This window comes from Lytechinus variegatus, chromosome 7 (assembly GCF_018143015.1).
Source record: "Lytechinus variegatus isolate NC3 chromosome 7, Lvar_3.0, whole genome shotgun sequence".
Classification (NCBI taxonomy): Eukaryota; Metazoa; Echinodermata; class Echinoidea; order Temnopleuroida; family Toxopneustidae; genus Lytechinus; species Lytechinus variegatus.
This window is the reverse complement of record NC_054746.1, coordinates 24,784,267-24,799,411: the sequence shown is the minus strand read 5'-3', so window position 1 is coordinate 24,799,411 and position 15,145 is coordinate 24,784,267. Positions and strand designations below refer to the sequence as shown.

General features: G+C 34.6%; 2 protein-coding genes across 6 annotated transcripts in view; one reads left to right on the top strand and one right to left on the bottom strand.

The window, feature by feature from the left end:
* LOC121418828 (tyrosine-protein phosphatase non-receptor type 21-like) overlaps positions 1 to 3,624 on the top strand; it is a 28,880-nt gene extending 25,256 nt beyond the window's left edge. For all 3 annotated transcript variants that reach the window (XM_041613000.1, XM_041613002.1, XM_041613003.1), the window contains 4 exons: positions 587 to 664; positions 971 to 1,130; positions 1,597 to 1,754; positions 2,657 to 3,624. In XM_041613000.1, the coding sequence (XP_041468934.1) occupies positions 587 to 664; positions 971 to 1,130; positions 1,597 to 1,754; positions 2,657 to 2,785 (525 nt within the window). In that variant the 3' untranslated portion in view covers positions 2,786 to 3,624. The remainder of the gene's footprint in view (positions 1 to 586; positions 665 to 970; positions 1,131 to 1,596; positions 1,755 to 2,656) is intronic.
* Positions 3,625 to 6,960: 3,336 nt separating this feature from the next.
* LOC121418827 (ninein-like protein) overlaps positions 6,961 to 15,145 on the bottom strand; it is a 32,166-nt gene continuing 23,981 nt past the window's right edge. For 2 of the 3 annotated variants that reach the window (XM_041612998.1, XM_041612997.1), the window contains exons 16-23: positions 13,899 to 14,920; positions 13,313 to 13,540; positions 12,790 to 12,903; positions 12,045 to 12,128; positions 10,269 to 10,394; positions 9,359 to 9,427; positions 8,512 to 8,835; positions 6,961 to 7,945 (exon numbers count right to left, since the gene is read on the bottom strand). In XM_041612998.1, coding sequence (XP_041468932.1) covers positions 7,760 to 7,945; positions 8,512 to 8,835; positions 9,359 to 9,427; positions 10,269 to 10,394; positions 12,045 to 12,128; positions 12,790 to 12,903; positions 13,313 to 13,540; positions 13,899 to 14,920 — 2,153 coding nt within the window. In that variant the 3' untranslated portion in view covers positions 6,961 to 7,759. The remainder of the gene's footprint in view (positions 7,946 to 8,511; positions 8,836 to 9,358; positions 9,428 to 10,268; positions 10,395 to 12,044; positions 12,129 to 12,789; positions 12,904 to 13,312; positions 13,541 to 13,898; positions 14,921 to 15,145) is intronic. The other variant, XM_041612999.1, reaches the window with a different exon arrangement.

Genomic DNA, 15,145 nt, shown 5'->3' with positions numbered 1-15,145 from the left:
TGTTTTGAAGTGCATTTTTTGGTCAGAGATGAAGTAATTGCTAGAAGAAAGAGGAAAAAAATCATGCAGAGGCATCAATGGTATGACCAAATCATTATAGTCCAATAGATTGAATGGCAAAATAATTATACCATAATTGTCTTGAATTACAATTGGATGAATCTGCTCAAACACATACAGAAGTAAAGCTCCATTATATCACCATATGGGCCTTGTTTTTCTTGAGCAGGAAGTTTTCTACAAAAAAAATGAAATACAATATTCAGTTCAATTCCCTTTGTCTATTTTTAGCATGTCCATGGACATGGGCCATTGCATGCATTTTTTTTCAATCTTCATTAAACATTCATGTACAAGGAAGTTATGACATTTCTAGTTATAATAAATAATCAATATTGGTTTTCAGTTTCATTCCCTTTGTTATGCTTATTTTTAGCATTTCATGGCCATGGGTCATGACATGCACCATTTACCTTAATTAAACACTCCTGCACAAGGAAGTCAAGTTAAATGTTTATTTATTTTCTCATGTAAAATGTTTCCCATTTTGATACAAATTACCTTTAAATTTTAATTTTATTTTCAGGAGGATGGCAGAGAAAAGTGTTTCAAGTACTGGCCTGATTGTACTTCACCTAAGAAGAACACAGCTGAGTTTGGACCTGTAAGTGTGCCAATTTTTTTTTTAAGTTGTCACAATGGCATAGCCCCAATTTATATTCCTTATGCTATATGATTATGAATTATGCATGTATTTCTTAAATGAATTAGATGAGAAAGACATACTTTACATAGAAACTGAATGCCTTATGTAGAGATTGCATTCTACAGAAGGTACGAGAATAGTAATAAATGAAAATTTGGAATGATCTCTGATGCTATGCTAAACTCATTTGCCAACTAGATATTATGACTGTACCTGTGTACTCATGTTCATTATCTAACATGACCATCTGTTGTATGTTTGTAGTTCCGTGTGATAGCACAGTTCAGCAATGACTCTGGTTGTTACATCACCAGTGGGCTTACGTTGCGTCATCTTCCGTCGGGCGAACAGAGGACTGTTTGGCATCTACAGTACAACGATTGGCCTAATAAAGGATGCCCCAATGATGTGCATGGCTTCCTATGTAAGTCTGCCAATCTTTTAGATTGCTTGTAAGATCCAGTAGAGATTAGAGGCAGTTATAGTCACATACTTGAGATAACTTCATATTCATATTTATTTACAACTGTTGCTTTTACACATAAAAGAACAAGGTATCCCATGTGAATGCATTCTTGTAAAAAACATGAATTTATCAGATGACATTCAAGGAACTCTTGTGTAAATGCTAAATCTTTATGGAAACTCCTTTTCTAAATCAGTGCACTAAATTTACATGATCAATTTAGTTTTTACCTTCATAAATTTGGATGTTGGAAAACTCTCCTCAGACAGGTAAAGTGCACTGTAATTGAAATGCACAATTATTTTCATGAATCACACATCACATTTCTGTATGATGATCCAAAGTGGAATATCCATATATAGTCATTTTTGGTTTTGAGTAAATATTTATATCAAATGTTTATTTTTCTTTTGTTTCCCGTTAGCATTCCTTGAGGAGTTCCAGTCTGTATGTCGGCATGCTAACAGTATGAATGAGGTTGATGTGGGTCCACCTCCTATCGTACACTGCAGTGCTGGGGTAGGAAGGACTGGAGTATTGTTACTGGTTGATATTATGATTAGCAGTCTGGAACACAATGAGGTAAGTCTTGTATAAAAATTGATTTGTTATATAATAATAACTTAGTATATATAGCACTTATCATGAGTTCCATATCAAAGCACTTTACAATGTAGGAAATATGCAATGTACAAACAAGTGAATTAGAATTTATATAACAAAATAAAATATCGAGGACACTGTAAATGGAGCTATGTTGAATATGCTTTTTCATGACATGAGTCTTGAAGTTGTTATTACTTGAAGGAAAATTTCTCTTCTTTTTTGTTGTTGAAAGGATGAAAAATTATTTGTATGGTTCCATGTTCTTTACATGTTATTTTAAGACTAACAGTAGATATTTTCCGGTCCCTTACTAAATTGAATTTAGTAGGGGTCCAGAATTTTCGAGGTATTTCAATTTCAGATTTCATTTTGAACAATAAAATATGGATTTTCATTTTTATTGTTGAAAGGAGGTGATATTCTGTTGCTAAAAGGATCATAAGATCTTGCTCTAGATGTAGCTCAATCATAATGAACATCAATTAGTGAAAAGAATTAGATGAACTAATTATGCATGAAACCAGTGTATAAATTTGTGTTCCTTCATCATTGCACACTAATCGTTCTATGCTGTCACATTTTTCTAGCAGTTACCCAAAGTAAAATTTCAAGAAGCAAATTTATCAACCCTTTTTTTCTTGTACGAAATGGAAAAAAAGTGTTTCAGATAAGAATGAACATATTCTACACAAAAGTTCTTGTTTAAAGAGGAATCAAAAGCTATTCTGAGTTTCATCACTGAATTGTTAGGGCTGGATTTGCTGCTCATTCGTAAGTAGGGGTTAAATTCACAGAGTCCGTTAATATACAGTTATAAACTAAAATTGATGAGTATTGTATCAAAGAATTCAATTTTTCCTCTGCTTTTCTTCTCACAGGAAATCAACATTCCTAAGATGCTGGGTATCTTGCGTCAGCAGCGAATGCTGATGGTTCAGACGGTGGGACAGTATACCTTTGTTTACAAGGCTCTCATCCAGTCTCTCAAGAACACTCGGCTGATCTAAACACCCATTCCAATGTCATGTGTGTCTAATAATGTTATTTCCTATTGGATGATTTCAAGTGTGGTGCTGATTGTTGGTGTTAATGTTTGGGAATGCTAGTGTTAGTGTTTGGCATTTTAGCACCAGCCCTGACACCAAACCTGATATGGGACAGGTGGTGGTATAGCTGCCACAGTGTGTTTGGTTTTTGGTGTTGGAGCTAGTTACTAGTACCTGTAACTTGATTAATGGTGTCAACACCTACACCAACACTAGCACCATACTTGAAACATCCTTTGTGGGTCCTTTCATTCCGTTAGGGATTGTCATATCTCACAAGGGTATTACTCCCAGAGTATTCGCATTATCATTATAAATGAAAAGGTTGTTTCACAAGTAGGCAACTTGACATGGAAAGCTTTACAGAAATCAATCTTTTTTCTTGTTTTAACATTGACTTTCCCCTACTATTTGTTGAATCTGAAATAAGAGGTTAAGTCAAGTGAATTTTAAAGGATTCTTGATGAAAGATGGAACTGCACCTAACATCACTTATCCAAAGGTAGCTGAAAACCAGTGCTAGTGCACATGTGGTGTTATATAATCTAAATGAGAGTCTACCGAATACTGCCTCCCCCCTCCCCAAGATTGATATTTGGTGGTTTTTTTATCACAATGCAAGGTTTTCCATGCATTGAGTGCTTTTTATTGTGGATACTAGCTCTACATAGATCTCTATTGGCATTACTCTGATGATGATAATGATAGACAAGCATTGTATAACATGTTATGATGGTGATAATAGTGACGATAGATGCCCATTTTATAACCTGTAATAATGATATGTTAATCATAATTGTTATCATTGTCATCATTATCATTATCCTTTTCATTATCATTATACAGTACTCTTTGTGAAAAAAACCCAGATATCAACAAATATTTGTGTTATTGTTGGCCTTTTTCTAAAAAAATAATTTTGTCTCAGCACTGCAATTCACCATTCATAAAGACATTCCATGCTTTATCCATTCAGTAATGAAATGTTTGTTTGAAATTGGATTTTATTAATCTCATTTGGCTGAAGTTAGGATTGTAACAGGGGTCTATGAACCTCTTTAAGTCCTTTTTTAAAAAATTCTTTAGGATTAGGTTTATGATAAAGGTTTATATTTAGTTTAGCACGCACATTTATCTTAGGAGCAATTATTACCAAAAGAAATGTTATAGAACCTTTAACAAATTATATACTTCATGTGCTGAACTCAAGTTTGTCATAAACATATTTGACATTCTTTTTAGATTAAGATTTTAATTTCACAATAATTTGTGAATATAGTCAACAAGTTTCTCCACCTATAAATGAATTGATAAAATCCATGATATTTCCAATGAGCATGAGTAAAATGCTTCTTAGATGGCTTGCCTGCATTAATCAAATGCTATGAATAGAAATTTCAGTACTTTATAACTTTGGTATTCAGGTTTTGTTTTGCTCATGACGTTAGAGTGATTTGGACTTCATGGTTTTTAATACCATATACTCTTTCATGATTTGTAATATGATTACATGCATAAAAAGGGGATGGAGAAGGGAAATTACCAATAATGTATTCATTTACAATCAATTCAACAATAAGATAGGAAAGACAAATCTCTGAAACTAAGTAATTAACTATGAAGTGCCTAATTGAATGTTATGAATAAATGAATACACGATTGATACCATACAGTATTAGGAAAGATATTTCTCATCAACTGTTTGATTGTTATGTCATCTTGTACTTATTCACTTTTTATTGTATTCAGATATCATGCTTATTTCTTATGCTGTGCTTTTGTATAATGTGAATATTATCTTATATTTATTGTGTTACATTTTGTATCCCATTATAAATACTATATATATTTTTAAAATACAATTTTCTTACAATAAATTGTCATGTTATTCCATTTTATCCCATCCATTACTCATTCATAGTACCATTGTATGTGAACAAAACAATATCTTGTGATAGGCAGAGACATAATTTTAAGTGCTATTATTGGTTTGTATATGTCAAAGAAAAAAGTCTTGTTGAAATAATAGGATTCTTGAAAAAGCACATCACATTGGGAGCACAGCGTAAAAAGCTTTACTCCCACATATTCTGTTTGTGCTTACTAGATGGGATAAAATGAACTTGTGTGACAGTATTTCATGCAATAATGTATTCTTTATAAAGTGTATTCAAATATTTGGTCATCTTAAACCTCTGCAAGAAAACAACTCTGTTAAAAAGATTATCATTTAATAAAGAATATTTCTGTACATTCATTAAATGCAATATAAAATGAAATGTTTTGTCCGTGTCGTTAATATACACGCATTGGTCATACAGACAGCTCTGCCTAATTTGAATCTCTTGGGGTGTCTTAGCATCAGGTAAGACGCCCTTATCCCCCTCTCTCACACAATCACATGCACCATCATTTGCAATCATTGATAAGACCTGTAGGCTCTCAATTCAGCCAATCAGCATACTCGACCATACCTCAGTCACACTCAATGCTATTCTTAAATCCAATTCAAAATACTCAAATGAAATAAGCCATGAGCAGATCTAGAATTTCATGATAGGTGATGTGCCCCAAAATGATCTCTCATTTGGCATTCCACACGAAAATGATGAGAAACAAAGAAAAAAGGGTCTCCAATCCACAAAGCCACTCTGAATTCCATCCTCATTGTCAAGAGGGGCATTATTGATCGCACGGAGTTTAAAACATATTTTTTCTTGGGGGGGTCTATGCCACCTGTGCCCCTTGGATCTGACTGGCAGAGATCCCTAGATGAATGTTTTCACATCACAGTCAGTTGTAGCCATTGTCAACTCATCCCCACATCATAAGACCACAGCAATTGTTAGCTTTTACTGATAACTATCATATACTAGACAAGCTACTTGAACAACATGGCTATCAAAACAGAATTTGGACCATTTCTCAAGCCAGAATAATGTGTTTTTTGGGGGGCATACCGAGTATTGAATGCAGTGAAACAATCTTTTTAGCATTGACTGGTATAGTACACAGACCACACAAACATACACTCGACTAATCACCAAAAAGGCACCCACTTCTCTCCAAATAAAACTACATTTCTGGTTGATCGTTAAGGAGCTCTTTTGTATTTATTCACTTGATATGAAACCTGCCTATCACTGTCCATCTTTCATAGACATGTAGGTAGCTCTGCCTGAATCTTGACAGCTGTCAATAATGGTCAAGTAAATTGACACAAGACACACAAATATATATTCTGCACAAAATATAATAGCTGACACATATATACCACACTTCACACAAAACATTATAGGCCTGATAAACAAAACAGTAAAGGATTGAGAAAGCAAAAATGATAAAAACCATGGTTTTGGAATTATAAAAGAAATCTCTGAATGTGCAGAGTTGAAAGTGACAAATATCCAAATTTACTGTTGATATAATACTGAATTAATTAAAAGAGAACATCATTTGATGAATATTTCTTTATATAATCAATTGAATCAATTATAAAATTACAAACATTGATAATGCCAATTATTATTGATTAAATCTAATCTTATCATCGCTACCCTTCTGAAAGACACAAACCTAAAGGCATTTTATATACAAATAAATATGTGTACATCTATTTACAACTTATAAATATAAAAAAATTGCAGCATTTACAAAATATGTACATATATACAATTCCAAATATAGGACGGTATTTGTAATAATCTATACAAATCTATATATCATAAACTTATGGAATGGAATGTCTGTCAATCTGAATACATGTAATTTACATGAGTGTAATATCAATATAATATTAAGCATTCCAATAAAATTTCTCAAATAATTGTTTGACAATACAGTTTTGGGGGCATTTAATTTAATTGACAAAGGCCAATTGGCGCTATGATTGATTTAATTTCCTTTTAGACATTTATCTTGCTATTAAACGAAACCTAAAACCCGAGTAGTCTCTAGATGATTACTGTCATCTTGAATATTGGTAAGGACAATATCGTCCAGGAAATCATGGTGATAGGCCAGACTGACAAACTGGAATAAATATTAAGTGTACAGACAAGAAAGTTGTGTGTCTGAAAGACTGACAAGGCAACGTAATTATGTATTATTGACTGAATCCTTTTACACACAGTGCGGTCATTTGAAGTCTTGGGTAAGGCCAATTTGCTTCAAAAAGTACTGATGGCTTATTTCATCTTTGCATAGAACTTCTGAGACAACTGCTGGACAGAGAGTCTTCAAATGACAATCTATGATTTATTCATTAATTCTTAGAATTTAATGATTTCTTTTAAATGCTATTGGACAGGAAGTTCAGAGAATGTTTAACATTCATCAACTCCTACCCTTGAATTTGTATTTTCTCCAGAGGTCTCAGGACTTCCTTCTCTCTGCTGCATCTCTCAAGACGATTTCCTTCCACAGTTTTCTTCCTTCATACAGAATGTCCTTGTATACCTCTATCAGGTTCTGAAAGTTCAGCTCATATGCACATAGACTCTCTTATCTTTGCTATCTAGATCAATCCCATTCAAATGGCTGCATGACAAACATGTCTTCTTCTGTCAAGGTATGTCTCTATCTAGATCTGATTCAACCCTTGATTGTTCTACATTCCCATGCAGGATCTCTACAGAATAAACCTTCTGCAGAATGTTCAGATATGCTGGTTTTTTTCCATCAGGTTTTTCTTTTATTTTCTTCAGAATGTCCTGGTACATCTCTATCAGGTTAGGTATCAATCCTTGTGATCTTCTTGATTGTTCCCATTCAGACAGCTGCAGGACATACCTTCTTAAGAATGTTTAGATAAGCCTGGTTCTTCTCAACCAGATCGTGGCAATTTCTGACATCTTTTGCAGTTTCTTCAGAATGTCGAGGTACATCTCTATCATGTTCTGCATCAATCATTGTGATCTTTTTGATTGTTCACATTCAGACAGCTGCAGGACATACCTTCTTAAGAATGTTTAGATATGCTTGGTTCTTCTCAACCAGGTTGTGACAGTTTCTTTCTGCCGTTTTCTGTCTTTCCTCTGTCAGCTGCAGTGTCCTCTGCAGTTTTGAGTTCTCCACATACAGCTCCTTGAGAAGGACATCATGACGAGTTGTTTTAGCCAGCTAAAGATGAAGAAAAAAGATGAAGTGGATACAAATATTTGATAACATTATGTCAAGAAGCAAATATATATTTAATTTATACTGTGAATGGTTACATTTGAGGTACAGACATTTTCATGATATATTGTACTCAATTAAAATATCGATAGTGCTTCTTGAGATTCTGGCACTGTTTGGAAATGGAAATTCTGGTGATGCTGGACAAATAACATTATGGAAGAAAAAAAAAACAATGCTGCAAATCTCAGCAATTAAAAAAAAAATCCACAATCAAAACATATTAAATCTCTTGAAAAAGTTCCAAGCAAAAATATGATCAGTAAAAATTCCATAATTTTTTAAAGAATGAAATAAGGAAACCTAAATTTGCCTGGTTGTGATTAATCAAACACAAATCAGCTTGGAGCCTTCTCAATATACATATCAGACATGTGCATAATATATACCAAGTAATTGCTCTATTTGCCATTTTTCTTTCACTTTTCTTAACATAAACTCTTTTAAGATTTTTAAGTTTTATCAGCCTCGCAGTCCAATATTAAAAATCCAGAAGCAATATAGCTCACCTGATCTTTCAGTTTCTTCATGTATTCCTCCAACATAGCCCTCATCTTTCTGTACTTCTTCTCTGCTTCCTCCTTCCCTCTCCTCATCTTCCTAACCTCTGACCCCTCTGTCTCCTTCCCGATGGACAGCGCCCTCTTGAGTTCTTCGGCTTTCTCCCTGATCTGCCTGTCAAGCTCTTTGATCCTCCCATCTCTCTGGGCCAGTTCTTCCCTGAGATGGCCCAGCTCTCCTTGGAACTCCAGAGTCTGTTTTTGCCGTACCCGTTCCAGTTCCCTGGAGTGCTGCGAACTTGCTACCGACACCTGCATCTGCATGTTGATGTACTTTGGTGTGAAGGTAGAAAAAACAAAGATAATTTCATATTAATATTTCTAATCAATCTTCATATTTACAGAAAAACCCCACCATCCCTGAGGTTCCTGTGCCTTTTCTATTTCTGGTCCTCAAGTTTATACCAACTGTACTCACCATAATCTCAAGATCAATTTTTTGCATCCATCCCACATAAATACAATGATGTAACATTGTAAAATAGTAAAATCTTAGCAGTTGTTTATATCTTTGAACAATGTCCTATTGCACAAAAGGCTAGAAAATATTGATGTTTAAAGAAATTTCTTGGATGAAAACAACTAAATAAAATCTAATCTGGAGGAATGAATTATCATAATGTTAATAAAACAACATGGACTATCAAGACAGGCAGATTGACCTTGCGATATACTTCTTTATCATGAGAATCGAACCTAATACTTTGTTGTAACATATGCAAAGTGTCGAGTATACATTAGGAGATAACTAGAGGAGAAAACTCTTAAAAAATTTTTTTTTTAAAATGATATCTACCTTTTTGTTGAGATCCTCTAGCTCCATCTTGAGTCGAGATTTCTCTGTCTCTAGAGCAATCAGCTTTGTCTGCAAAGATAACAAAACATTGGTTCAAATTTTAAATCCTACGTACAACAAATGAAAAACATGAAAGTGATTTAAGTGATTAGGGGCCTTGTTGTACTGAATCTAGTCCACATCACCATGTCCCAAATGACATCAAATTGCCTGGAGAGCAATCCCATTAAACTACTTTTGTCACTGCTTTGGTTATCACAACATGAGCATGTTTGGTGTAAATGGTTTCTTTGGAATAGTAACACAAATACCATGAAGTTATTTCCACTGTTTTTTATGCACCTACTGTTAAAAAAGATTTGAATTCTTTTTCACACACATAAACTTCAAATTATATTAATAATACATATCATTTCTACATCAGTTCTGTATATATCTACATGCATTCCATATTGAAGAAATAACATGTGTCACACATTTAGTCTAACACATTACTATGACTGTGTTTATTACTTTGGAGGTAAATGATTAAAGACAAGGTTGATTGTCTTGTAGTCGAGTAACAAAAAGTTTTATTTTCAAGTTTGCAGAAATTATTCATTTTTCTCCAAAATGGTGGTCAGCATGGGTTTTGTTAAATTTATCAAATCTAGAAGACAGAGTACAATACATATTCACTGGAAATGTACTCAAATATAGATACCTTTTGGACAAAGATAGTTTTTGACAAACTGAAAGCTTACCAAAGGCTTACATTATTTATTATCAAATAATTAATGCACAGTCGATTCAAAGCTTAAAAAGAAATGTTTTTAATATAAAATAGCTCCAACTAAGCCGTTCTACACACAAAAATGAGATAGCTCGCAAAGAATAATAGCTCAGAAAAATTTCCGGAAAAAAAGCCAACCTCCAAGGTGTGAAGATCTTTACTCGTCGAGTCTGCTTTTTCTGTCATCATCTTCAATTTATCCTCGGACCCAGAGAGGGCGACCTTGAGAAGGTCACGTTCAGTAGAAAGTGCATCATAAGAAGCCTAAATACACAGCAGGATAGGAATAGAGAGTGCAAGAAAGAGATCAAAGACACAGCAATAACACTGAAAAAATGGCTTGTACAGACATAGCACAATATCTCCCCCTCTCTCGTATTACAGGATTTTCATGAATACAATACCAAAGGAATATGAGAAGACCAAACAAATGTTGCTGTGACAAGACTGTTATCAGCTTGCTACAAAAAGCTGTGGACCGATCATGTTCAGGCATGGTATGTTTCCATGAGTTGGTCAAAACATTTAAGGGCAAAATCTTCAATTTCAGAGTGTAGTTCATAATTTTGAAGCCCTATCTCAACATTAAAATTGTCGCATAGGTTTATTGTGTGGCACTGTCGCACCAAGTCTGTACAAGCCTGAATGCAAAATTACCATTGCAGATAAAAAAAATACCAAAGAAACAAAATAGGTACTGTACTACTTACAGCACACTAATTGTGTTATGACACCACACAGAGCAAACATATTATCTTGACAATATTTTACTTATAGAAAAGTGGAGATAAATCAGAGTACATCAAACAAGATTTGAGCAAAGGAATCTTTAATTATATTCATTTGAAATTACTCATTCAAATGTTGTGTGTTGCTGTAATTTCCCAATATAAGCAAAGATATTATGATACATGTAAATCAATATCTTTTGAGCAGATTGAGATATCCCATGATTTGATAATAATCAATTTACAATGGCAAAGCAATTGCCAATAACCAACCATTGTGCCATCACTTTAAAGTTAACTGTGTTTGCAGATTTTTTCGCTTAGGGGTACTACATTTCTAAAACTTCAGTTGAAGTGTATGAAAGGTTGGAAAAAAAAGAATGATGCAAAACATGAATGACAAGAAATTGAAAGCATATATTTTATTTCCATAGAAACCATGATCGTTTCTCTAAAAAAAAACAGTCAAACAAATTGAATCTGAATCATTGAATCAAAATTTACGCAGCACGCAATTATAATGCTATAAATTTTCATTGACAGTAAAGAATCTAAAATAATTGCCCACTATATTGACAAAGTAAAATGAAAGATTGACACAAGCGTGCAGAGAAGTGTCACAATGAATTTCAATAAAATTTGGAAGCAAAAATGAATAATCTATACCATTGATGTCTTTAAGAAATAATCACAGCACTGCAAATTAAATTCAATAAAAACAATGCTACGGGATAGGACATCCTATACTTGCTATATATTTAGGGTATTTTCTTTTAGTGGAATGCTTTAAATTGAAAGTTTGGGTCTTGTAAAATATTAACTTATGATTAAGGAAACTATAATGCAAACCTTGTTTTCAAGATTTGTCATAATTACCTTAACAAATTTAACAACTTTTTTTTAAGCAACAGGTCTCAGGTATCCTTTTTGATATTATGAATTAGGATCACATGCGACCCGAGTCACCTGACACATCAACTCACACATATTTTGTTGATGGGTGGATAATCCATTACTAGTCCTAATAACATAGAAAAGTATAAGCAAACACACACACACACACAAACTATCTACAAGGACACTAACAACACTTGACACAGCAACGGTTTTCTTTCTTTTGATGAAACCTGGTGCATAATATTTTCTATTGGAATGATTTATGTCCAATCAGTATATCATGACTTACCCTATCAGGCCTGGCTTGCTGTAATGCTGCTTCCTGTGTTTGCATCTGAATAGCTACTACAGCTTCTTCTTTAGCCACCTCAGCCTATCATGATAAATTCATTCAAATAACAGATCACATGTTTAATCATGGAGACTTCATCAGTGAACAAAATTGGGAATCAAACTCGGCATTGTCATGTGGAATACATGTTTATTTTGGCAGCATTTCTTTTTTAAACTAAAACTAACATATAAATGAAATGTAAAATAATGACAGGGTCATCCCCCATCAAATGAACCCTGGATTAAGGAGGACATGTGTAATATACATTTCCAGATATTATGGAAAATATCAAACATGAGCAAACATGGAAATAAAAATAGGAAAAGAAACAAAGGGAAACATATTTAATAAAGCTTAATTGATCTGAAGGTGGCATTTAGTTTTTATAAAATTATGGTAAATACATGGTACAATGGTAGTATGGATAAAAAAGTTCAGCAACCATAAGTAGAATGAGTGATTATTAAAAACAAATATATATATAACACTTTTCTTCTCATAACAAAACCTCAGGAGGGGGGAGGGTTGGAACCTTCTGAAGTTCATGCTCGAAAACTAAAAAAATGTAACAAAATATTCATATGCACAAAAAATCTAAATATGACTGCCGACATAGCTGATTTGCTAATTTGATAAAATGATGGCTACTAAACAAATCTGAAATATCATAAGACATTATAAGCATGTGGTGATATCATACCATTCTCAGTTTATTCTGCAGCATTTCATTCTCAGCTATCATCTCTGCCTTCTCATCCTCAAATTCTGTCTTGACCTGATCCATCTTCTCCTCGTACTCATCGGTCACCTCCTTCTGCAGAACACAGAGAGAAAAGAGATAATAAAGAGTTTTGTTAGCTGTGCACAAGGCAAATGTTTACTCAATAATACAAGTGTGATATATAAAAATCCTAGATAAAAACATCATGGTCTAGCAGTTTTAACCCTCACCTTAAAATAACAGGATTGTGGGTTCAAGTCAAAGTCTATGCTGCACTTACCAAGGTGAGGTAAATGGGTACCAGCAGGAAGGAAAGAGCTTTGCATGCCTAAATTTGTAACGAAGTTTTGGTGCTCAAGGAGTTCCTTTAGCATCAAACGAGGTGGATGTGTACTTAATATAAATATCCTATATCATCTTTTAAGCCTCAAGTTATTTTATGAATTTGGGTTAATAGGCTGAGAATCAATTCAAGAAGCCACATTAAACTATAGAATCTCACCTTTACATCTCTCTGGACCTCGACCCTGACAGCCATCTCCATCATGTTTCTCTCCCTCTCGGCCTCATCCATAGCTTGCTGCAGCTCCTGCTCATGTCGTAACTTCAATTTAGCATTCTCCTCCTCCCATCGCTCCTTGTCTGTCTTCATACGCTCCTCCAGTCTCCTCTTCTCCTTCTCCAGCTTCTCCTCCAGTTTATTCTTCTCTTTCTGGAGTTTATCAATGGCCTAACAAAAGAGCAGGAATGAATAGGTTTATATGTAAAACGGTCAGAAAACATGTCATTTTTCTCACTAAAAAAAAATTGCTAATTATTTTGTGTGATAAGAATAACATGAGAAGAAATTCCAAGTTCAATTGCAATAATGAGGAATGGAAAATATGCTTTACTACATCTTGACCAAAACTGACTAAGAAACATACTAACATGATTCAACAAGACAACAACTGACAATATAGATGATTTGTATTAAACATTGAGCATGAGTAACAAGCAGCATTAAATAGGTTGTTCTGTAATTAAAGTTAGAAATATTTCTAGACCTGACCCTATTCAAATTGCAAAAATCCAGTGATATATATTACCTTTGCATGCTGTTTCTTCAGATCATCTATGGTTTCTTCATTCATCCTCATCAGATCATCAATCTCTTTACGATGTTTATCTGCCATCTTATTCCTATCAGCCTTGAATCTCTCCTCGGCTTCATTCCTCTCCCTCTGATGCTTCTCAATCATTTCATCTGTCTCCCTCTGGAAGTGATCCAGGAGATCAGACTTCTCTCCGCTGACAGCATCCGAGAGTTCATACTTCTCCTTGTCAAACTCGTCCTGCATCTCCTGCCGCTCCTTCTGAAGCTGGAGACTCAGAGCCTCCTTCTCCACCTCCAGCTTCTCCAGGAAGTCATTCTCAGTCACCTGCTTGTGCTGGTCCAACAGGAGAATGAAATCCTCTTTGAGCTGGCCTTTCAACCCTACTTCTCCATCATCAAGGATGGAATCCAGCTCATTCTGTTTCTCCCGGAGCTGTCGACGGAGATCCTCCCTTGCCTCCTCGAACTTGGACTCCAGATCTTCTTTCTCTTCAAGGTGCTGAACTTCTAGCTCCATCTTGAGATTCCTGAGCTTGGACTCACCATCTTCCCTGACCTGCTGGATCTCAGAGACAAGCTTAGATTTATCATTCGTGAGGGCGCCCTCTAGAGACAACCTTTCTTCATCAAACTTTGCTGCCTGTTCTGCAAGTCTATCGTTCAGCTCATCGGCAAATTCATTCTTGAGAGTTTCCTCAAGTTCTGTTTTCATGATCTCGAAGGCTTGCTCCAGGGCAGCCTTCTCTCCTTCAAACTCTTCCATCAGTTGAGCCTTCTCCTCCTCAAACTGCATTGCAAGCGATACCTTCTCCTCTTCGGAATGCTTCTCATTCTCCTGCAGGTCGTTGGCTAACTTGGCACTCTCCTGCTCAAACCTTTCCTCCATCTCCCTCATCTCCTGTCTGTAACGTTTTTCAATCTCTTTGATTTCCGTCTCAAAGGTTTCCTTGGTTTCCTCCATTTCTTCAAGATGTTGCTCTTTCAGGGACTCAATCTTGGCTTCAAGCTTGGCTTCTGCACAGAAAAAAACATAGACAAAAGTGAAAGAAGCAACAAAAATCAAACATGGACTAAATAAGAGGTGCTTTCTATAATGATACACTTATCAACATTATGCTCGGAAGCAAACACAGTGAGAGTGTATTTGCAGAAAGCAATCTACAGATATGCTAAGTAGAGAAAACTTATATATATTTGTTTAATATAGTAAAACTTATGTGAAATGGAATTAAAATAGAA